This window comes from Triticum dicoccoides, chromosome 2A, assembly GCF_002162155.2.
Source record: "Triticum dicoccoides isolate Atlit2015 ecotype Zavitan chromosome 2A, WEW_v2.0, whole genome shotgun sequence".
NCBI classification, from domain to species: domain Eukaryota; kingdom Viridiplantae; phylum Streptophyta; class Magnoliopsida; order Poales; family Poaceae; genus Triticum; species Triticum dicoccoides.
Window position 1 is genome coordinate 17204833 of NC_041382.1, and position 22331 is coordinate 17227163.

At 50.5% G+C, this 22331-nt stretch overlaps 2 protein-coding genes across 4 annotated transcripts; one reads left to right on the plus strand and one right to left on the minus strand.

The window, feature by feature from the left end:
* Positions 1–618: 618 nt before the first annotated feature.
* On the minus strand, positions 619–4080 carry LOC119352811 (nicotianamine synthase-like 5 protein). Of its 3 annotated transcripts, none has more exons than XM_037619394.1 (3): positions 3717–4080; positions 2245–3115; positions 619–1365 (listed from the first exon to the last, which is right to left on the minus strand). In XM_037619394.1, exons 2-3 carry the CDS (start codon positions 3073–3075, stop codon positions 1303–1305), a joined length of 894 nt encoding a protein of 297 aa, XP_037475291.1. In that variant the 5' UTR covers positions 3076–3115; positions 3717–4080; the 3' UTR covers positions 619–1302. The 3 variants fall into 3 exon arrangements, with proteins under 3 accessions (XP_037475291.1, XP_037475290.1, XP_037475292.1); XM_037619393.1 differs by having other exon boundaries at positions 2245–3120; XM_037619395.1 differs by lacking the exon at positions 619–1365 and having other exon boundaries at positions 1909–3120.
* Positions 4081–8264: 4184 nt separating this feature from the next.
* LOC119352812 (basic endochitinase A-like) lies at positions 8265–9765 on the plus strand. Its single transcript, XM_037619396.1, has 2 exons — positions 8265–8971; positions 9194–9765. The coding sequence occupies exons 1-2, from the start codon at positions 8340–8342 to the stop codon at positions 9579–9581; spliced, it is 1020 nt and encodes a 339-aa protein (XP_037475293.1). The 5' UTR covers positions 8265–8339; the 3' UTR covers positions 9582–9765.
* Positions 9766–22331: the final 12566 nt, after the last annotated feature.

The window sequence follows — 22331 nt, forward strand, 5'->3', positions numbered from 1 at the left end:
GTCTTAGAGACAGACAATTGAAACCCATTTGTCTCAAAAAAAAAAAACAATTCGACCAGGTCAGTTGAACTGACTGCCTCAAACAAAAGTTGAACCGATTGCCTATACATGTACTGTGCAATTTTCTCCAAATAAATAATAATATACACTTACAAAAGGACCAGGTTACCTTGTATTGTACTTCCTCTGTTCCAAATTACTCATCGCAAAAATGGATGTATCTAGAACTAAAATGCATCTAGATACATTCATATCTGCGACAAGTAATTTAGAACGGAGGGAGTACCTCGGAAAGTGTTCCCATGTGTTTACACCAAGGTTTTGGTTACTGAATGGGGCATTTTTACCGAGGGGGGGCCGGTAAACGTGGTTACCATGAAATTTCAAGAAAATTTTGAACAAATTTCTAACAAAATTTACAATTGAATTTTGAATTCAAATTCTTTCAAAATAGATATAGATATTACTTCAATTTATATTTATCATAAAAGAGCTACGAGCTCAGTGAAACGTTGTCTACGCGCATGCTGTGAGGTGCTGCCACACTTTACTACACATGAGCGTTTGAATTAAAAAAAATTCAAAAAAATTGCCCATTTATCCAGGGGGACTGAAATATGCAATAACCATGGTAAATCTCGAAATTTCAAGCGGTAACCAAAACCCTGGTTTACACACATGTTAGGGACTGGTTGCATCGATCGATACAAGTACACAAGCACAAAAGCTAAGCTAGATGCTTGACAGCATTTCAGTACCAAGGAAACAAACAGCCGAATACTGCTAACCCAAGCAACTACCCTGCTCCGTTTCCATCATCTCGGCCGTGCTAGAAGGGATTTGCGCGGCTCGAGATGAAGCAACCATCAATCAATCTATCTCTGTCGTGCCGCGTAACATGCTTCCCTCTGATTCGGATTCCACCATTCCTTCTCACCACACAATCTTTCCTAGCATGTTTCTTGCTCAAACATTGATGGGCTGACACAAAGCAAGACGCGCTGACGCGGCAGCATGATTGGCAGGCCCGTAGAGAAACTCAGAGCCGTCTTGCTTGCCTTCGTCCAATGGCTCGATGAAGAAACTTCAGTCCGAGGAATCACCTGCAGGGATCGCTTCCTACTCGAATCCGGCCACTACAAGAGAGAGCAGCCCCCGGTACCAAGAGGCGACGCTCTCCGTCTTGATCATCATGGCCGTGCTCGAGACGCGGGAGAGCCACATGAGACTCCACGCGGCTCGAGGGGAAGCAACCGTGTGCCCATCCATCCTCTGCGTAATGCCGGACATGCTTCTTTCAGCTCAGATTCTGCTCTTCATTTTCACCAAATATTGCAAAAAGATCACCAAACCACGACAAATCACCTGCAAATAAACAAAGCAAAAGCTTAGGTACATAAGGTGGCAAATCTTTAGTGTGACGACACAACATCTTTTTAAGCAAAACAACATACACAAGTGTCTTTTGTAGCCCCCCTGAAGTAGTTAGAGACTAGGGCCCTTCTAAATTCTACTACCTCTGTTTCTAAATGTAAGACGTTTTGGCAGTTCAAAATGAACTGCAAAAACATCTTGCATTTAGAAACAGAGGGTGCATAATATTAATAGCCCCCTTGACCTAATCGGTCATGCTCAAAACTCCATAGTTAACTTTAGTAAAACAACTACTCCCAACATACATCCCCGAGCAACATCTCTTTAATCTGATGCTTAATTAACCCCAACTTTAGTAAAACAACTACTCCCAACCAACATCTCCTCAATCTGATGCTTAACTAACCCCCAACCTTTCTTAAAAAAGCAACAAGAAAATCATCCAGCCCTGGTGTTGAACTGGTTTTCAAACTCCTAATAACATGTCAATCTCATATAATGAACGAGGTTGGAGCAGTAAATCCTAAATAATTAAATAGGCGATCCCCACTAATCTATTTCTCTCAACATGCAAACATGCATGTGAAAATTTCGATTCTTCTATGCTACTTGTGTCCAATAAATATTTTACAAAACTATACAACAAGCAAATACAATAAACCATTTGTATGTTCAGTTTTGATACTGATATTATTAAGCCAAATACTCATGTTACAATCAAACATCATTGAAACATATTTTATTGCAACCAATACCCGCATCAATGTGCGGGGTATCATCCAGTTATTATCAATGTGAGACACAATTATAACAGGCAGCCAGGCTCCCCCTTTTCTTAATTTAAGCACTCATTTCTTGTGAAATCTTCACCTTCCGTGCAACAATGAATGAGTTGAACACCTCATCGCCTGCAGGGTGGTGCACGGCCAGCACTTGGAACCCGCCGCGCCCGATATCATCCAGCTCCACTACAGGATACAGGAACGCTCGTGCCCCGTGCGCACTTCGCGCGACGAGCACCGCCCCATCTGCCATGTGCTTCCCCAAGTGCGCTACGGCATCGGCCTTCTCCTCAGACGTCATTCCCACGAGCGCCGCCAGGAAGACCACATCATACGCACCGAGCTCAGACGTGAGGTCCGCGACTTCGGCTGTGTGGAACACCATGCGAGAGCGCACGTCCTCATCCGCCGCGCGAACCAGCTTCATCGCCCGGCCATTGGCCACGCTGCACCGGTCGTAGTTGTCGAACCGGGTGTCCGGCAGGTGGTACGTCGCGAGGAAGAGCGAGCTGAATGGCAGCGGTCCCGACCCGATGAACGCCACGCGGGCCGGGGCTGCCACGTGACCGGCCAGAAGGTCGTGCTCGAGCTTGCTCAGGTTGATGTAGTTGTCGAAGTAAGGGAAGCGGCCGAGGTGGTCGAGCGGGTTGTCCAAGGCGGTGAGCATGTCGGAGTAGTGCGCCTCGAGCAGCCCCTCGGCGGCCGAGCAGAGGCGGATGAGGTCCTGCCGCATCTCCTGCGCCTCCGGGCCGAGCTTGGTCACGTCCACCGGGCTAGATGGGACGCACGCCGCGACCAGCTCGGTGAAGAGCGCGTCGACTTGAGGGGACGGGCTTAGCGACGGGAGCTTGGAGATGGCAGCGTGGAGACTGGTGATCTTCTCGACCAGAGCAGCCACCTTGCTGTTTTCGGCCTCCATGTCACTTGATTGACAAGCAGGTATGGGTGATGTTGCAGTGCTGTTCTACAAAAAAAAATGTAGACTGTAGTGCTATGATGGAACTGATGGAATTGCAATTGATTGATCAGTTTGATGAGCTCTGGAGAGTGAGGGGTGGTATGTAGCATGAAAATCGTATGCGTGGCGCGCTTCATGCTTGCACAGACGTGACGGCCTGTTTCGTGCCTCTAAATCTAATTTCCGACATGAGTCATTGCATCTCGCTGACCAGCTCATGATTTGGTAGCTAGCTTGACAATATACTAAATTCGGAATGAGGGGATAGGTGGATAAGTTTAGTCCCTGGCATGTGCCTACGGGCCAACCTCTGTTGAATAGTCACTATAGGATCTGAAGAAAAATGGCAGAATAGAGTTGTTCTTTACTAAACAAATTAGGATCTTTCTCTACCAAATTAGAGTGCACAGTCATTTTTCTATTGATGTTCCCAGAAATTCAGAAATTCAGTTCACTAGGGAACACCTTAAGTTGAATGTGATTTTCTTTTGTCTAAATCAGTAGATCTAGCCTCTATGTGAATCTCAATATAGAGACAGTGGACGGTGGGAAACCGACTGAACTGGCGATGCGGGGCTGAAAAAAGTTTCAGTGGCACTGACCTTGCCCGTAGCAGCCGGCCGGCCGGCGTCTGCTCCCGCTCCACCGCGAGCCCCCTTCAGCCTTTCGCGGCCGCACGAGTCTCTCTCCGGCGTGGGGGGAGGACGGCGAAGTTCCCGGGCTCCCGAAGCGGATGAGGGCACCGGCTGCGTCGCGGCCGGCCGGTGCGGCGGGATGACTCTGCCGCCTGCAGCGGGGAAGCGAAGCAAGGAGGATGGTGCGGGGAGGCGTCCGGAGCTCCCTCGCGCTGCAGGTGGTGGCCGGAGTTCAGATCGGGAGGGCTTCTTTGGCTGGAGACCGGAGAGAGGAATGGGGGAGACGAGAAACCGAGCTTGACGAAAGCCGCATCGTGTATGTTTTTTCTTTTGATTGAGGGAATATTATCATTCCAGGAGTTGGGCTGGATTGTTCTAGAAAGGAGTTGGGCTGGATGGGCTAGGCTATGGTTTGCCACAGCCACCGCAGCAGCCGGCATAATTTTGCCAATATGCATGCTATGGGTCTGTGTAAGTTGCATAGAGAGGTTCCATCAAATATTGCACTTTCTTTATAAAAGAATGTTAAGGCTCTGTTTGGTTCAGCTTTTATCAACGGATTTCGCTGCCGCGCAGCAGAATCTGAACCAAATGGTGAATCCAGCAGAATCCGATTTCAGAAATCCATTGCTAAAATATGAACCAAAAGCGAAAGCAGCCCAGGACGTGTTTTCTAAAATCTGATTCCGCTGCGGGCCAAAATTTGAAAAAGTTGCGTCAGCTGGTTTGCCAAATGACCTACATCTTTTTCACATCAGATTTTTCACAACTGTTTTTTCACATCAGATTTTTCACACATGCTTTTAGAAATCCACAGCCGAACTAAACAGGGCCTAAATCTCCCGGCCTCTACATCAATCGATGCATACAACCATTTTTATTAATTATTCAATAAATGTCTAACAAGAACATACATCAAGTCATCCGAAGCAACCACTCACACCTACAAACTCGATAAATACGGAGTGCTCTCACTCCTCATATCTAAAATCGGCGGCGGCGGCGATCCATCCACATAACGTATCGGAACCAACAGCCGATGCAGCAGACCTAAAGCGTACATCCCATGCACACGTTTTAGAAGTCGCCATCATCATCGGACCGCTGACCCGTCTTCACGAGAGAGATCCGCATCATCCTTGCCAGTCTGGCCATCTGTTGACGCCACCACCGACGTCCAACAACACCACCGGCCTGCGCTCGTCCATCCAGACGCGAAGACTCTGGAAGATTTGTCATGTGTAGTACCTGTTGGGGTACGCAGTAATTTCAAAAAAAAACCTACGCACACGCAAGATCTATCTAGGTGATGCATAGCAACGAGAGGGGAAGAGTGTTGTCCACGTACCCTCGTAGACCGTAAGCGGAAGCGTTATGACAACGTGGTTGATGTAGTCTACATCTTCACGATCCGACCGATCCTAGCACCCAAGGTACGACATCTCCGCATCTGCACACGTTCATCTCGGTGATGTCTCGCGAACTCTAGATCCAGCTGACTGTCGAGGGAGAGTTTCGTCAACACGACGGCGTGATGACAGTGATGATGAAGCTACCGGCGCAGTGCTTCGCCTAAGCACTGCAACGATATAACCGAGGTGAAAATCTGTGGAGGGGGCACCGCACACGGCTAAACAATCAACTTGTGTGTCTATGGGGTGCCCCCCTCCCCCATATATAAAGGAATGGAAGGGGGGAAGGGCCGGCCCCTCTATGGTGCGCGCAAGGGGAGTCCTACTCCTACCAGGAGTATGATTCCCCCCCCCCCTCCCTCCTCCCTAGTTGGATTAGGAGAGGAAGGAAGGGAGAGAGAGGGAAGGAAAGGGGGCTGGCTAGGGCTGCAAACGAGTCGAGCTCGAGCGAGTTAGAGTTGGCTCAGCTCAACTCATATGAAAATTCGAGCGAGCTCAAACTAAACGAAGCTCATGATCGAGCTGTAGAACATGACTCGTATTAACGATCTCGAGTCGATCTCGAGCTAGTTTCCAGCTAAATGAGATGGTAAAAAATATAAATCTATGGATGAACAACGAAAAAACTAAGGTGAATATGCTGGGAACCTTTGCCAATAATATAGGATATTTAACACATAGTCGACCACGTGCAATAATTAGGCCTAAATCTTCTCTGCACTTAATTAAGTTTTCATGTTTATTGTAAATAAAATGGAGAAAAATTATGGACAACATATATGGTAATAAATTATCTTATTTCCATTTAATACATGACATGATCATTTAACATAATGATATTTTGTTGAGCTATCGAGCTAAAATCGAGCGAGCCAACATTGACTCAAGATCGGCTCGTTTCTCGGTCGAGCTACATAAAATGTTCAAACTCAGCTCGTTTCTTTTTGAGTCGATCTCGAGTCGATCTCGAGCGGCTCACGAGCCGCGAGCTTTTCTTGCAGCCCTAGGGCCGGCCCCCCACCCAATTCAGATTGGGCTTGGGAGGGGGGGCCTCCTAGGCTCCCTTCTCCTCTCTCTCACTATGGTCCAATAAGGCTCATATACTTTCCAGGGGGTTCCGGTAACCTCCCGGTACTCCGGTATATGCCCGACCTCATTCGGAACCATTCCGATGTCCAAACATATGCTTTCAATACATCGATCTTTATGTCTCGACCATTTCGAGACTCCTCGTTATGTCCGTGATCATATTCGGGACTCTGAACTACCTTCGGTGTATCAAAACACATAAACTCATAATACCGGTCGTCACCAAACGTTGAGCGTGTGGACCCTACGGGTTCGAGAACTATGTAGACATGACCGAGACTCATTTTTGGTCAATAATCAATAGCGGAACCTAGATGTTCATATTGGTTCCTACATATTCTACGAAGATCTTTATCGGTCAAACCGCATAACAACATACGTTGTTTCCTTTGTCATGGTATGTTACTTGCCCGAGATTCGATCCTCGGTATCTCAATACCTAGTTCAATCTCGTTACTGGCAAGTCTCTTTACTCGTTATGTAATGCAACATCTCGTAACTAACTCATTAGTCATATTGCTTTCAAGGCTTATAGTGATGTGCATTACCAAGAGGGCCCAGAGATAACTCTCCGATACACGGAGTGACAAATCTTAATCTCGATCTATGTCAACTCAACAAACACCATTGAAGACACCTGTAGAGCATCTTTATAGTCAACCAGTTACGTTGTGACGTTTGATAGCACACTAAGTGTTCCTCCTGTATTCGGGAGTTGCATAATCTCTAGTCATAAGAACATGTATAAGTTATGGAGAAAGCAATAGCAGTAAACTAAACGATCAAAGTGCTAAGCTAGCGGATGGATCAAGTCAATCACATCATTTTTTAATGATGTGATCTCGTTTATCAAATGACAACTCTTTGTCCATGGCTAGGAAACTTAACTATCTTTAATCAACAAGCTAGTCAGGTAGAGGCATATTAGTGACACTCTGTTTGTCTATGTATTCACACATGTACTAAGTTTCCGGTTAATACAATTCTAGCATGAATAATAAACATTTATCATGATATAAGGAAATATAAATTACAACTTTATTATTGTCTCTAGGGCATATTTCCTTCAGTATCTGCCGACCAAACATGACCAGCATTTTGGGTACCGAACGAAATTCCGAGATCTCGCACGATTACCACTCCCCCTTGAGAAACGCTCATATCGAGCAAAAAATCTCAAATATTTTGAAATCAAACGCTCACAGTTATAGTTAAATAGGGTCAATCTCTTTTGCAACAATAGAACTGGTGGCTGGGTCATCCTATCCTCAACAACGAGCCGCGGGTTCGACTCTTGCCCTCATTCTTTTTTTATTTCTTTCTGAGGATGCAAAAGTTGGAAAATGCTGTGATATACAAGAGTTAGACACGTATCTATATCGACTTTTTTTCGATATTTTATGGTTACCATGGTAACCGCAAATTCCTGTGCCCCTCGAGAAAAAGGTTCACCCGGGATCCAAAACGACATGACACAGCATAGTACCTATCGGTCAGGCATGACTTGACATCTTCACCGAAGCTTCATGTAAGACGAAGCCGCTCCACCTAATGCCTGTGTATTCTAGTGTTGCTTCACAAATGACTCAAAAGAGAGAAATAACACCGCAGTACCGTCATCATCCGATCACAATCACAGACCGGGAACCAGCAAAGCCCCAAGAATGCTTGCACAATTTAAGTTCCAAATTAAACACGGCACATATTTATTATATATAGTTGCAGAATAAGTACTGTTTTCTAGTAACAGGATAATCTTGTTGTCTTGTCTTTGTAGCTACACCAACCCCGTCCGCGTCTTCATCAAGCATTAACTAATTTATGAACCAAGCGTGGCTGATGGATCAATACGTGGTCCATTTCAACAAGTTATGAGGGTGGACATGGTCATGTGCAGTGCAGTGCGGTGATGAAGAGGATAAGGGACGAAAATTCTTCTCAAGAGGCGTGCATGGAAATTTCTGCGCATGTGCAATAATGAAGAGGATGCATGATAGGCGAAGCTTCTTCCGGCCAGCCGCCGTGCTCCAGAATTCAATGGCCAAGACTCAAGAGACAAGGCTAGTGCAGGATTAAATTGTTCCATAAAATGGCGGCACTCGGTGCCTCGGCTCATTCATCCGCGGTAGCCAGCAAAGCAACCATGTCCACGGTGAGAGCGCCGCGTGCGACGGCCATCCTGGCCGCCGTCCTGGCGGCGGCAGCCGCGGTCACGCCGGCCACGGCCCAGCAGTGCGGGTCGCAAGCCGGCGGCGCGACGTGCGCTGACTGCCTGTGCTGCAGCCAGTTCGGGTTCTGCGGCAGCACCTCCGAATACTGCGGCGCCGGCTGCCAGAGCCAGTGCAGCGGCTGCGGCGGCGGGGTGGCGTCCATCGTGTCCGGGGACCTCTTCGAGCGGTTCCTGCTCCATCGCAACGACGCGGCGTGCCTGGCCCGCGGGTTCTACACGTACGACGCCTTCCTGGCCGCCGCCGGCGCCTTCCCGGCCTTCGGCACCACCGGAGACCTGGACACGCGGAAGCGGGAGGTGGCGGCCTTCTTCGGCCAGACCTCGCACGAGACCACCGGCGGGTGGCCCACCGCGCCCGACGGCCCCTTCTCGTGGGGCTACTGCTTCAAGCAGGAGCAGGGCTCGCCGCCGAGCTACTGCGACCAGAGCGCCGACTGGCCGTGCGCACCCGGCAAGCAGTACTATGGCCGCGGCCCCATCCAGCTCACCCAGTAAGCACCCACAAAACTCTCTTCTTCATGTACTAACTCAAAGTTTCTGAGTTTTAACCTAATAAACATAAAAAATTACCAACATCCGTGATAGTATCATCGGCGTAATTAGATCAATGATAAAGCATATTTTCATATGTCATTGTTTGGATTTTGGTAAAAAAAATATGAAAAATGTCGTATTTATTGATGGCATGTTTGTTTCATGCTGGATTGGTTCAGCAACTACAACTACGGACCGGCGGGCCGCGCAATCGGGGTGGACCTGCTGAACAATCCGGACCTGGTGGCCACAGACCCGATAGTGGCGTTCAAGACGGCGATATGGTTCTGGATGACGACGCAGTCCAACAAGCCGTCGTGCCATGATGTGATCACGGGGCTGTGGGCTCCGACCGCCAGGGATAGCGCAGCCGGACGGGTACCCGGGTACGGTGTCATCACCAACGTCATCAACGGCGGGATAGAATGCGGCATGGGGCAGAACGACAAGGTGGCCGATCGGATCGGGTTCTACAAGCGCTATTGTGACATCTTCGGCATCGGCTACGGAGATAACCTCGACTGCTACAACCAATTGTCGTTCAACATTGGGCTCGCAGTACAGTGAGACAGTAAGACTATGGGTCCTCGATCTATGCATGTGTGGATGTGATCACACATAAATAAACAATCTTGGGAAGTACTTTTTATGACCAAATAAATGGATGACGAGACCTCCCACATGTGTAATAGTACATTTTTGTCGATGAACCCAAAGGAATCACCTTTATTAAAAATATATTCAAGTAGTTTATGCAGAAACGTCTGCAAAAATATACATCTCCTTCGGTTCATACTCGCTTGTCTCGATGGACTGATATTTCGTACCCGCTCTGTCCCAAAATAAAATAAACGGCTCATCACTTATTTTGAGACAGACCGAGTATATTCTAGTAATTTTGCTAATAAATTGACGGGCATTTAGAGCAGAAATGGTTTTACTTGCCCATTTATCAGTTATGCTACCGGTTGTGTCCCACTACTCGGTTTTATCACTAGAAATTTCAACTGCTCAAAAATGCCATCGTTTCATTAGACACATGCTCAAAAATGCCACTAAACACCATTATTGTGATCTCAAATCTCTTTTGTCATGTTATAATGACATAAATACCTATGAACCAACATGCCAGTTCTTCCTCTATCTCACTACAATAAAGTATGGGGCCCACTTGATCCCAACAGCGTTCTTATTTTCCCGTAAAATTATTTGCTTGGTTACTCCTGACAAGTGGGGCCACACATATCATTGTGAGATAGAGAGAACTGACATGCGGGTCTAGACTTATTTTTGTCATAGAACATGGTCAACGGGTTTGACGTAAAAATAACAATGTCTAATGGCATTTTTGAGCAAACATCTAATAGAACGATGGCATTTTTGAGATATCTAATGGCATTTTTGAGCAAGAATCTCACGGATTGATGGTATTTTTAAGCAGTTGTAACTTCTAATGACAAAACTGAGTAGTGGGACACAACTATTTGTTACTATCTAGCTAGCTAGTCAGATTTCAGTTATGTGGTGGAATTATTATATTTGACATGCAGGTTCCAAACTACTTTTTGTTAACAGAGAAAGGCGTCAACAGTGCCATATATTTCAGCTCCTAGGCAGAATACAGAGTGAGAGTACATAACCCTGCTGGGGAGAAAGAAGAAGAGTTTGAATTACAGGGCATGGCCTATACACCTATGAGCTAAGCAAAGATAACTGGCAGAAGATCCAATCAAAAGGATTACAACCTGAAGAGTACACCACAACCTGAAGAGTACAGCACAGAGGAACACCACCGGATTACAACCTGCAAGGTCACTGCTCTTGCAAATGCTGTTTTAAAAGATAAGAGACCTGATAGTATTTTAGCTGCAACTGGAGGCCTGAATCCTGAACAACATGAGTACAAAAGCCCGGGCAGTCCAGAGTAACAAGTTTTGGAATGAAACGACCGCAAGATTGCCTATGAGCTTGGCTGTAGCATGCAAAACGACAAGTTCTGTCGAAGAGTTCAACACCTGGTGAGCACAATGCTGTGCAATTCCATTCAAACTCCTGGATATATGGAATATACTTGGGTCCCCTCTGTTAAGATTGCAACGGTAGGCCGCTAAATTTTGCCACGTCCCAGCGAGAGGAAGGGGCGTTGATGTTGTTGAGTGCAGCAAGCGTGGCCAATGAAAGATTATCTGTGAGAAAGGTGACCTGTTGCACTTCGAGCTTTGCCGCCACAACCGCTGCAAAGGGCAGCGCACCAGCCTCTGCTATTAATGGTGACGGAGCAAGGTCCATGGAAGCTTGTATCATAATCTCTACCCTGCCTTGATCCCTTGAGATCCGAACAAAGACTCCAATACCTATAGCTGAGAGAGTAGATCTTCCTGGAATCTTGGTGTTCTTCCAAAAGGCATCAGAAAAGAATTTGTTGCCTGCAATTATTAGATCAGAAGAAATAGTAGTACCCTGAGCAGAACAGGGACTGGAATCTTGTCTATGACTCGTATGCCAAGTATGAGAGGGAGGTACAGAATCATCTTCTTGTAGCGTTTGCTGAAGTAATACCAAGCTTCATCTCGTGTACCTTGTGAGGAAGAGACTTCCTTCTTTGAAAAAGAGTGTCATTTCTTGTTTTCCAAATGCTCCACAGGAATGTAAATAGATTAGCCAGAGAAGCATAAGGACGGCCATAGAAAGAATATGAAGAACGATATCATGCATAGTGTAAAAGTTGCTACTAAGAATCTCAGAATTTAAATACCAAGGGTGAGAGAACCAGGCCGATTTAGCAAAAGGACATAGAAAAACATAGATGTAGTCCATCTTCAAGAAGATCACACCTGCAACAGTTCTTAGCAATATGAATTGAGTAATTACCTGCTCGCATACCAGTAGGAAGTGCTTTTCTAAGCAGTCTCCATGCAAATGTTTGGGTTCTGGGGGCCAAATTCTTGAGTTTCAAAACCTGCTTAAGAATGTTTAAAACCTGCAGAGGAGGGGGTGTGGGCCTATGGTTGGGAGTGATCTAAAGTTCAAGTACGCAAAATTTATAGGAGCTATTTGTGTTGCATTTGGTTGTAGGAGTTAAGTCCCAACAGAGGATGTCTGGACTGTTATCTTGAATGATATGAATGTTCATATGATAGAAGCAGTAGGTTGAGCAAAGAGCCGATGAATGAGAGCATGGTTCCACTGTTTCTGCTGAGGAAGGCATAAATCTTTAATCATGGGAGGATAAACAATCTGGGATTGTTGAATAATCAAATGATTGTACATATCTGACAAAGCAGAGCACCAAGGGGTGCTCCACACTGATATATTGCATTGGGTGTGTCCACAAAAACTATGACATTTAAGCTTAGGCATAATTTTAAGAATAGAAGACCAAACACCAGATTTTGGAATAGAGGAGCTAGCCAACCAAATAGAAGAGTCAGGGAAGCATTTGGCCTTGAGGATCAAGTGAAGATGAGAGGAAGGAGCTTCGACAATTCTCCATGCCGCAGTAAGAATTAAAAGCTTGATTCATAGCCTGCAAGTTCCTAATTCACATCCTGTGTGCTGTCCTTTCCCCAAATCCAGAGGAGTTTATGGTGGGGGCAATATTAATGGCGATGCTCGTACCAAAGCTGGTGGAGCAGGAAATGTCGGAGATGGAGGAGTTTGTTGTTCCACTAACAAGGAAGAGAGAGGCGTGTGCACAATTTAGATGTCCCGACACTCTCCTCGCTCCCCTCGATGCTCAACGACGGGGTAATGAGATACTCCCTCGTGTGACCGACTTGCCCCCCACCTTGGGAAGGCCCTCGATGAAGTCCAAGGAGATATCCGCCCAAACCTGAGACGGCACCTCCAAGGGCTGAAGGAGCCCCGCCGGCCTCAGGGTCTCTGTCTTGTTGCGCTGGCAAGTCTGACAAGATCGAACCCAGTCGCGGACCAGGGCACGATTGCCAGGGATGTAGAAGTCGGCGCGAAGACGATGGAGGGTTTTCTGCACACGCTCATGGCCCGCCGAGTGGGCGAGCTGCAAAACCTGGTGACGGAGATCATCATGCCCCGGAACAAAGATCCGGCGCCCATGGAGGAGCCGTCCGTCAGAGAAGCGCCAGGGCTCCTCCAAGTCGCCGGCCGCGAGCTGCTGCTGAAGAAGTGCGGCGTCATCTGCCGTCGCAGTGGCGCGTCGAATGTCGGTGAAGAGACCGAACGATGGCCCGGAGCGGATGCACAAGGCCGTCCCGGCGGACGCATCGGCGGGTGGCGCGAGGTCGGAATCGCGACGGGACAGCGCGTCGGCCACGGTGTTAAGACGGCCCGGCCGATACTCGACGGAGAAGTCGAAGCCGAAGAGTTTGCTGATCCACTGGTGCTGCGGAACTGTCGACAGCCGTTGATCCAGCAAGAACTTCGGGCTGTAGTGGTTCGTGCGAATGTGGAAGGTCCGCCCCCACAAGTATGGCCGCCAATGACGCACGGCCTGGACGAGGCCAATGAGCTCCCGCTCGTAAGCTACCAACTTAAGATGGCGCGGAGCGAAAGGCCGGCTGAAGAAAGCGAGGGGCCCATCGCCCTGATGAAGTACGGCGCCGAACCCGGCGCCCGAGGCATCACAGTCCACCACGAACAGGCGGTCGAAGTCGGGCATCTGGAGGACGGGGCCTGTCGTGAGGGCCCCCTTGAGGGCCTCGAACGCCGTTGTCGCCTCGTCGTCCCAGGCGAAGGCATCGCGGCGAAGCAACCGCGTGAGGGGCGCCGCGATGAGTCCGAACTCCCGGATAAATTTCCGGTAGTAGCCGGCGAGTCCGAGGAACCCGCGGAGAGCCCGCGGCGAGTGAGGCGTCGGCCAGGCGGAGACGGCCGCCACCTTATCGGCGTCCATAGCCACCTCGTCGGCCGAGATGACATGGCCGAGGTAGGCGACGGTAGGCGTCCCGAACGAGCACTTCGAGCGCTTAAGGTGGAGGTGGTGCGCCCGAAGCTCGTTGAAGACGATGGCGACGTGCTGGAGATGTTCAGCCCAGGTGGCGCTATAGATAAGAATGTCATCAAAGAAAACAAGCACAAACCGCCGTAAGTAGGGTCGAAGGACGTCGTTCATCAGGGCCTGGAACATCGCCGGGGCGTTGGCGAGGCCGAAAGGCATCACCAAGAACTTGAAGTGGCCATGGTGGGTGCGAAACGCCGTCTTGGCGATGTCGTCCGGATGCATGCGCACCTGATGATAGCCCGACCGGAGATCGAGCTTGGTGAAGAAGCGTGCCCCATGGAGCTCATCCAAGAGCTCGTCGACCACCGGTATAGGGAACTTGTCCTTGAGCGTGAGTGCGTTGAGGGCGCGGTAGTCGATGCAGAAGCGCGATGTGCCGTCTGACTTACGGACGAGAAGCACCGGCGCCGTGAAGGGCGACGTGGAGATCCAGATGATGCCTGCGGCGAGCATCAGGGCACACTGGCGCTTCAACTCATCCTTCTGCAGCTGGGGGTAGCGGTAGGGCCGTACCGCCACCGGAGTGGAGCCTGGTACGAGGTGAATGTGATGGTCGTACACCCGGGCAGGTGGAAGACCCCGTGGATCGTCGAAGAGGTCGTTGTGCTGCTGCAGAAGAGAATCCAGCAGGGGGTGCTCGGCCTCCGAGGACGCGGCAGCCAGCTGGAGGTGTGGCACGGCAGGCGCGGCGCCCCCAATGCCCTCCCACCGGATGCGGCGGCCCTACCGCCAGAAAGTCATCGTGAGCGCGTCGAAATCCCACAGGATGGGGCCGAGGGTCCGGAGAAAGTCCACCCCGAGGATGAAGTCGAAGCAGCCCAGATCGATCCCTGCACAGGTGATGGAAAAGTGTTCGCCGCCGATGGAGATGGGAACGTCGCGGGCTAGCCCATGGCACCGGAGGCGATCGCCGTTCGCCACTGTGATCCGCAGGCGCTCCCCGCCCGTCGTCGGGAGGGCTAGCCGACGCATGGTCGACTCGGGCAGAAAGTTGTGTGTGGAGCCCGTATCCAGCAGGGCCACCAGTCGCTCGCCATGGATCGTCATGGGCAGCAGCATGGTCCGCTCACCCCGGATGCCGGCCAGGGCGTGAAGGGAGACGACGCACGCCATCGCTGCGGAATCCGCGGCAGCGTCCTCGGTCGCCGCAGGCAGATGTAACGGATCGGGCGAGTCGTCCTCCTCGGTGTAGTCGACCGTCTCTAAATAAAAGAGGCGGGGCAGACATGGGTCGGCGTGTAGGGCTCATCGCAGTTGAAGCAGAGACCTTGACGGCGATGCTCCTGCTGCTCGGCCGGTGACAGCCGATGGAAGGGCCGTGTGGCGGCCGGGGGTGTGGCCGTCGCGGCTGGGAGAGGCCGACCCGGGGCTGAGGAAGTCGGTGCTGGCCGACTGGGCTGGCGGCCGCTCCGTCCGAGTGGCTGCTGCAGTGCCTGGGCCTGCTGCTCGAAGGCCCGGGCATAGTACATGGCCGTCTGGAGGTCGGGGGGATCCCGGAGCTCGACGTCCACTCGGATATGGTCCGGCAGACCGCCCATAAAGAGCTCGGCGCACTGGGTCGCGGAGACGCCCGACACGTGGCACGCCAGGGCCTGGAAGCGGTCGGCGTAGTCCTGCATCGTAGATGTGAACAGTAAACGGCCGAGGGCCGCCAGTCGGCTCCCGCGAATAGGAGGCCCAAAACGGAGGAGACAGAGCTCCCGGAAGCGCTCCCAAGGTGGCATGCTGCCCTCGTCCTGCTCGAGGGCGTAGTACCAGGTCTGCGCTGTGCCTCGAATATGATAGGACGCGAGCCAGGTACGATCCGAAGCGAGCGTCCGCTGCCCTCGAAAGAACTGCTCACACTGGTTGAGCCAGTTGAGGGGGTCCTCCGTGCCCTCGTAGGTGGCGAAGTCCAGTTTGGCGAAGCGAGGGGGTGTTGGCCCGCCGTGCCCGGGGGCGGCCGCAGGCGCCGCCGGCGCGTATGCTGGGTCCAGAAGCGCCGGGGCGTAGTTCGCCGAGCTGGAGGGGTGATCAAACCGCAGGGAGGGCGTCGGGTGTTCCGGCGCCGTGGAGTAGACCGGGCCCGGAGACGAGCCGGTCGCCCAAGCGGGGATCGGCGATGGTGACGGTGGAAACTGCACCTGGTGCAGGGGCCGACCCGTAGCCCTAGGCGCGGGTGGTGGTACTGTCAATGGCGGCGGCGCCTGGTGGAGCTGCTGCACCGGCGCCTGCGGTGTGGGGGGCGGCGGTGGCGCCGGAAGAAGCTGCTGGGTCGGGCCCCCCAGCGGCGCGGTGAAGGCCAGCCATGCTGGCCACGGCTGTCCCGCAGCCGAGTAGTGCGGCAGCAGCAGCGGCGGCTGGGACGCCCCTCCGTAGGGCGCCTGGAAGGCCGGGGCGGGCCACTGTAGCGGCGGCGGCCCGTAGGAGGTGGTGCCGGCGCTCGGTGGCGGGGGCTGGTTCCTGGCGAGGTAGAGGGTAATACCCCGGACCGCCTGCACAAGCTCCCGCAGGGTGACCGACACCTCCTCGGGCGAGAGGAGCGGAGGCGGGTCCGCCGTGATGGTGATGGGCGCTGTCGCGGCGGGGATGGTGGTGCCGGATGCGATCTCCGCCATCACGGTGGAAGTGACCGGCGGCAGCGAGAGCGGGGTGGAGGTGGATGGTAGCGGCGGCGGTGATGGAGATTGTGACATGATCGGCCTGGTGTCTCTGGATACCAAATTGGTAGGACTGCATAGGTTGTAGGGGCAAGGAGGGAGTAGACGCGGCGAAGAACGGGCGCGCCGGCGGCAGGGCGCCGTCGCGACTAGGGTTGAAGGCGGCGGCGGCTTGGCTGCGGCGGCTAGGGTTTTCGGCTCCTCTAGGAGCCGGCAACAAAAGATAATAATAGTCTTTATTGCTTGCCTCAAAACGATGTCTTACATGAGTATTTGTAACTTTAGCCTAAGATAACTTTCCTAAGATAACTTGCCTAAGATAACCTGTGGGGCAAGCCCCTAATACTAATGCCCGATGGGCCTCTTTCTAGAATAGACCAAGCCGGTCATAACATCTTTGCCGACCCCCACGTCGCCTAGCTCTGGCGACACGAGGGTAGAAACCCTAGCGCCGCCACAGTCCCCGCCCCCTCCCCCACCTGTCTCGCCGCCGCCAGAGGGCGCTCGTCGGCGAAGCCCGGGCCGGCCCCGAGGAAGGCGGCGGCGGGGCGTTATCCCTGGCCAGTCTGGCGCGTCGAGAGGGGAGATCCGACGGCGCCCTCTGGAGCCTGGGATCTGTGCGCCTGGCTGCGTCTCACGCCTGGTGCGCGCGCCCTTGGCTGTGCGTCGATGGGGGTGGGCGCGGCCACGGCTGCGGGGATGCCCCGGGATGGTAGCGGCAGGGACCGCTCCCTTTCGGTGGTGTCCGGATCTGAGGTGGCGGCCTCGCTGGTGCGGACGGCCCTCCCCCGGCGGCGCGAAGTGTTCGTCGGTGAGGTAGGCCGGTTCCCCTCGGCTACGCGGGCAGCGAGGTCCCGTGGGCGCAGGTCTTGGCGCATGGAGGCCCCGGGCTCCCCGCGTCAGATCGGAGGCGATCCTGGTCCGCTCGTGATGCATGACCTCCGGCCGGCCTAGATCTCCGGCGTACTCGCGCCTGCGGATGTCGTGGCTGGCTCGGAGGTGGCGGCAGGGTGCTTGGCCGGGGGAAACCCTTGGCCGCCGGTGGCGGGCACTGCGTCGATGGCGTCCCGGACGCCATTCCCTCCTTGGTGGCGGCGCCGAGGCTAAACATCCCCTGCCTCCCCCCTTCCCCTGCGCCCGGGTGAAAACCCTAGCCCCGGTGGCTAAGCGGCGGCGGCGCCACAGCGCCGTCACCTTCTTGAAGGCGCCGACTTGGGCATGGGGATGCTGGGTGTGTATTGCGAGCTTGTCTGGTTCCTGGTGGCGGCCCTTCCGGCCGTGTCTCCGATGGGGACCTCGCCCTTCCTCACCCTGTACATGCCGTGGTGGAGCGGTACTTCATCTCACTCATTCATGGCGGCGAGGATCGGCGGCATGGCGCTGTGGAGGCTCGCCGCCCGATTCGCGAAGATGGACTCGCGCAGGCGGAGGTTGCTGTCTGGCGTCATGGTGATGTCGATGGCAGAGTGGCCACACAAGGTAGAAGCCTCAATATGATCTGAAGATGGACATGCGGAAGATGGTGGCGACGACACACGAGTGCGTCTGACCGGATTGTGCCCCAGACCCGGTATGTGGCTCGGCTGGGGCTTCTGAATATGTTTCGGTTTTCGGCTTTTTGATGTTAGGCTTAGGTGAGTGGTTTGGGTAGTGGCCCAGCTAGCACCCCTTCATCATTTTGGATAGGAGTAGTAGCATGTGTTGCCAAGATGGTGGATTTAGGCTTATTGTTGTAATACTTTGTAAGGTCCTCGAGAATAACCAATAAAGTGGCCGTATGCATCTCCCAGATGCAGAGGCCGGGGTCATCCTCCTTTTCTAAAAAAAAAGTGTGCTTCTAGCTTTTGCCTTAAGTCAAAGTTTTAAAATTTTGACCAACTTTATAAAGAAAAGTAGCAGCATTTATAGCACCAAAATTCATACCTCTAGATCCGTTTTGAAATGTACTTTTAAAATATATCAATTTGATGTTATATATGTTACTACTCTTTTCTAAAAAGTTGATCAAAATTTTAAAACTTCTACTTAAACAGAAGGTAAAAGTACACTTATTCGCGGACAGAGAGGTAGTGCTTATCTCCGACATGGGTGTCATCGCTAGAGTGGTGACATGGGTGTCGAAGCTAGAGCGTGCGGTGGCCTGGTTGTCGGAATTTTGCCGACAGCGACAGCTTGAGTGGAGGTGTCCAATTGGAGCAGCTTGGGTGTATTTAACAAAAAACTACCACAATTCGTGGAACTGTGCCTACAAACTACCACTTTACAAATTTGTGCGAAAAACTACCATTTTTTCATTAGTCTTTGACAAAAAACACTAACGACTGATTTGGACGAAATTAAACTCGAATATGACAGCGCCGCCGGAGTATTTCATCTTCTTCGCCTCCGGTGAAGGCCGCCGCCGCCTCGATCTCTTTCTCCGGCTTCAGGTCCGTGCAGTGCCGGAACCAGGGCCACGGCTGCCGGGCCGAGGTCTCCGGCTGCCGCGCCGAGGAGCATGACGAGGCATCACATTCAAGCTCCTCCCCAGCGAGCAGTGCTGCAGCCTCGCCGTCGCTCGCCGCCAGGCCGCACGGAAGCATGCCCGCCCCTTGCGTGGAGACGAGCTGCCAGCCGGAGTCGACCCTGGCTATGCCTCCTCTCTCCTCCGTAGGTGCGCGCGCTCGGGGCGGTCGCCTGCTGAGCGCTCTGGTGGGAGAGGCTCCGCCGTGCACACTGCTACCCGACGACTGGCGGCTCCCCAATCTGCTTCGTCGCGCGGCAGGTTCCGGCTGCGCGGCATCTTCCAGGCGACCTGCTAGCCAAGGCGGAGGCGAGAATGAGCTCGCCAGCAAAAGGGACCTGATTGCTTTTTTTCGTGTCTTTGCAGGGACCTGTTTGCGTTTTTATTTTTTCATAATCGAGTTTAAACGAGTTGAATCGTGCGCTTTTCATACATGGTAGTTTTTAGTTAAAGATTAATGAAAAAATGGTAGTTTTTCGCATAAATTTGTAAAGTGATAGTTTATAGACACGGTTCCACGAATTGTGATAGTTTTTTTGTTAAATACTCAGCAGCTTGGTGGCGCTCGAGGTGGGATTTGGGAGGGGGGGGGGGATCAATTGCTCTATTTAGAGGACATGTATGCGTCATCAGTCATGGCCGAGGATGTTACCGACGCACAGCGTGGGCGCGAGTGTGCACGAGATTATGGGTGTGGATTTTTTTGCATTGAGGTTGAAGATGGTACTGCTGGGTGCTGCATGGCAGGAAGAGATGGGTGAGAGAGGGGGGCAGGGTTGGCATCGACCGTTGGATCATGATCTTGCGACTGTGATTAAACACCACGCACCAGTTGGGCTCTGGTTGGGCTGATCCGGGGCTTGGCCTGAATTGCTCGCTCGCTCTGGCATCAAATTGCAAAGGTTGTGTTGGGCCTGGTTGTAGGTTAGGGCTAGTTTAGGTTTATGTTTTATTTTAGCCTTTTTTTCCTTTTTTTAATTGGGATTTGATTCAAAGTCAAGTTTGATCCGAAAATTGTAGAGCAGCTCTAATAATAGTTTGATCTTGAGAAAATATATTTCAGCACAAAATATTAAATATCTAAATTGTCATCCTATTTTGGAAATTTTAAAATATTCCCTAGAATGATATATGCCTTAGTTAAATTCCGTAATTTTCTCATAGGGCTTCAATTACTATTTGGGATTTAGGAAACTTACTTTCCAACCCAAAATATTATAACAAGGGTTGCATACATTTGTAGCTCAATTTTGGCATTACCAATAGTCTCTAAAAATGATTTTAGGGTTCTATTTAGTTCCAAAATGTATTGAGTCACAATTAAAAATCAAATCAATCAACTCCTAGTCAAATTTAGCTATGATCAAGCAATCATAAGCAAATTTGATTTTTTTAATCAATCAATTGATATTTCAAAATTAGGAAAAATTGGAATGTGACATGTGAGCTCGGTGAAGGTTCGGGAGGCCAAGGCGGACGGTGGCAAGTGATGACGGAGGTCGAGGTGGCTGTGCGAGTGGCAGCGGTCAGTGGCTGGAATCAGCCGACACTGGGGCAGTGAAATTTCATGGGTTGGCGGTTGGGCTTTGTGCGATCTTTTTGGGTAGGATGCTTCTCGTGGAAGGTTGGACCTATAAAAACGGGTCTTTGGTAGCAAAATTTGGATGGCTACCTAATTTTTTCTCGAGAGCTATGTCTCACTTATTGCGAGACATGCACTTCTCATGCCTTTGTCGCTCCCCCTAGTGGGCCGGCCCAATAATGGAACTTAATGTGGTTTTCATAAGGTTCCTAGGAGTGGTTTTAGGAACTTCTTCCAGTTTAGAAGGTCTGGATCGTTTCTTTTTCTTCTTTATTATGTGTTTTTACTGATTTTCATTACTTTTTTTCCTGAGTTTTTCAGTTTAGTTTCTATTTCCCCCTATTTTTATTTTTATTTCTTTGTGTTATTTGTATTTTTTTCTTGGGACTTTTTATAATCCACGTTGAGCATTTTCTATATACATGTTGAATTTTTTTTTCCAGATACATGACATACATTTTCCATATACTAGTAAGCGTGCACGTGCAACGCACGTCTTTATCAAAGCAACCTATAAAATTCATGAGGGTATTGAATTCTAATTAACTTTCATGTAAGAAAGTTCTCCTGGGTGAAATGAAGCTTACTGTATACTACTCCCTTGATTCACAAATACTATAATTTGGATAATTTTAATGTGGACTATATACGGACTCAAATGAGTGAACAAACTAACTAAAACATGTTACATCTGATTCATATCAAAGTTAGAACACCTTATATTTATGAATGGAGGGAGCACTAAGGGTGTATGTGTGTCATCTCGATCAAAGCAGCCTATGAAGTTCATGTGAGTATTGAATTCTGAATTCTGATTCCAGAAAATTGATGTGGGGTGGGGGTTGGGGGAGTTAGAAATATGGAGAGTTACAAGTCCAATCACTTTTCTTTTGATGATGTCATGTGAAATTCAAGAGGACAAGGAAATCTGAATCCAAGAAATCACAGTCATATAGTAAAGAATGCAGGATGTCTAATTTCTTGTGTGAACTCGGAAGAACTTATAATAGGTACAGTAATTGTCCACATGAATATGACAGAGATGCAATCATTGAATAAAGATATTTAAAAAAAGTAGTTGTAATTCGTTCCCTCTTGGGTTCAGCCTACATTTTATCTTCAGAAGTTGAATTGTTGGACTGAAATACAACACCACCCGTGGGAGTCCCAGTGAGATAGCTTCGTCCGCCGGTGGTGACCATTTTGCCCCACCTTGAGTTTCTCTCATCTACAGTGCGGGGGGCCAAGAGTACATTACACGAGCCAGTATGAAAGTACATAAAGACATGCATACAAACAAGGCTTTGTCATGAGTTATTCACAGCATACTGCATACATAATTTGAAGGGGCTTCTTTAAAAAAAGGTCGCATGTTATACTTTGCCATTCATGAGTTGCAAGCACGTTGTTGAAGTTGGATAGCCACAATCAGCATCCTTCAACGGGCTATCACTGGCTTCAAGTACCACTCGTACAAAGTTGTGCCACTTTATCTAGCTTTTTTCCCCTGAATCATGGGCACTCTCAGTACATGCACCTCTGAAAAATAGAGAGCACCTGCGCTGGGCAGGCAGGCTTTGCTGTGTTGTGTTTTTTTTTCTCTTTCTTCTGGGCT

Excerpts from the sequence above, each read along its gene's own strand:
- LOC119352811 (XM_037619394.1), bottom strand. The coding sequence starts at position 3,075 with ATGGAGGCCGAAAACAGCAAGGTGGCTGCTCTGGTCGAGAAGATCACC. Across the intron at positions 1,366-2,244 it reads CATTCATTGTTGCACGGAAG|GTGATTTGTCGTGGTTTGGT; the intron begins GTGAAGATTTCA and ends GTTTATTTGCAG.
- LOC119352812 (XM_037619396.1), top strand. The coding sequence starts at position 8,340 with ATGGCGGCACTCGGTGCCTCGGCTCATTCATCCGCGGTAGCCAGCAAA. Across the intron at positions 8,972-9,193 it reads GGCCCCATCCAGCTCACCCA|CAACTACAACTACGGACCGG; the intron begins GTAAGCACCCAC and ends GGATTGGTTCAG.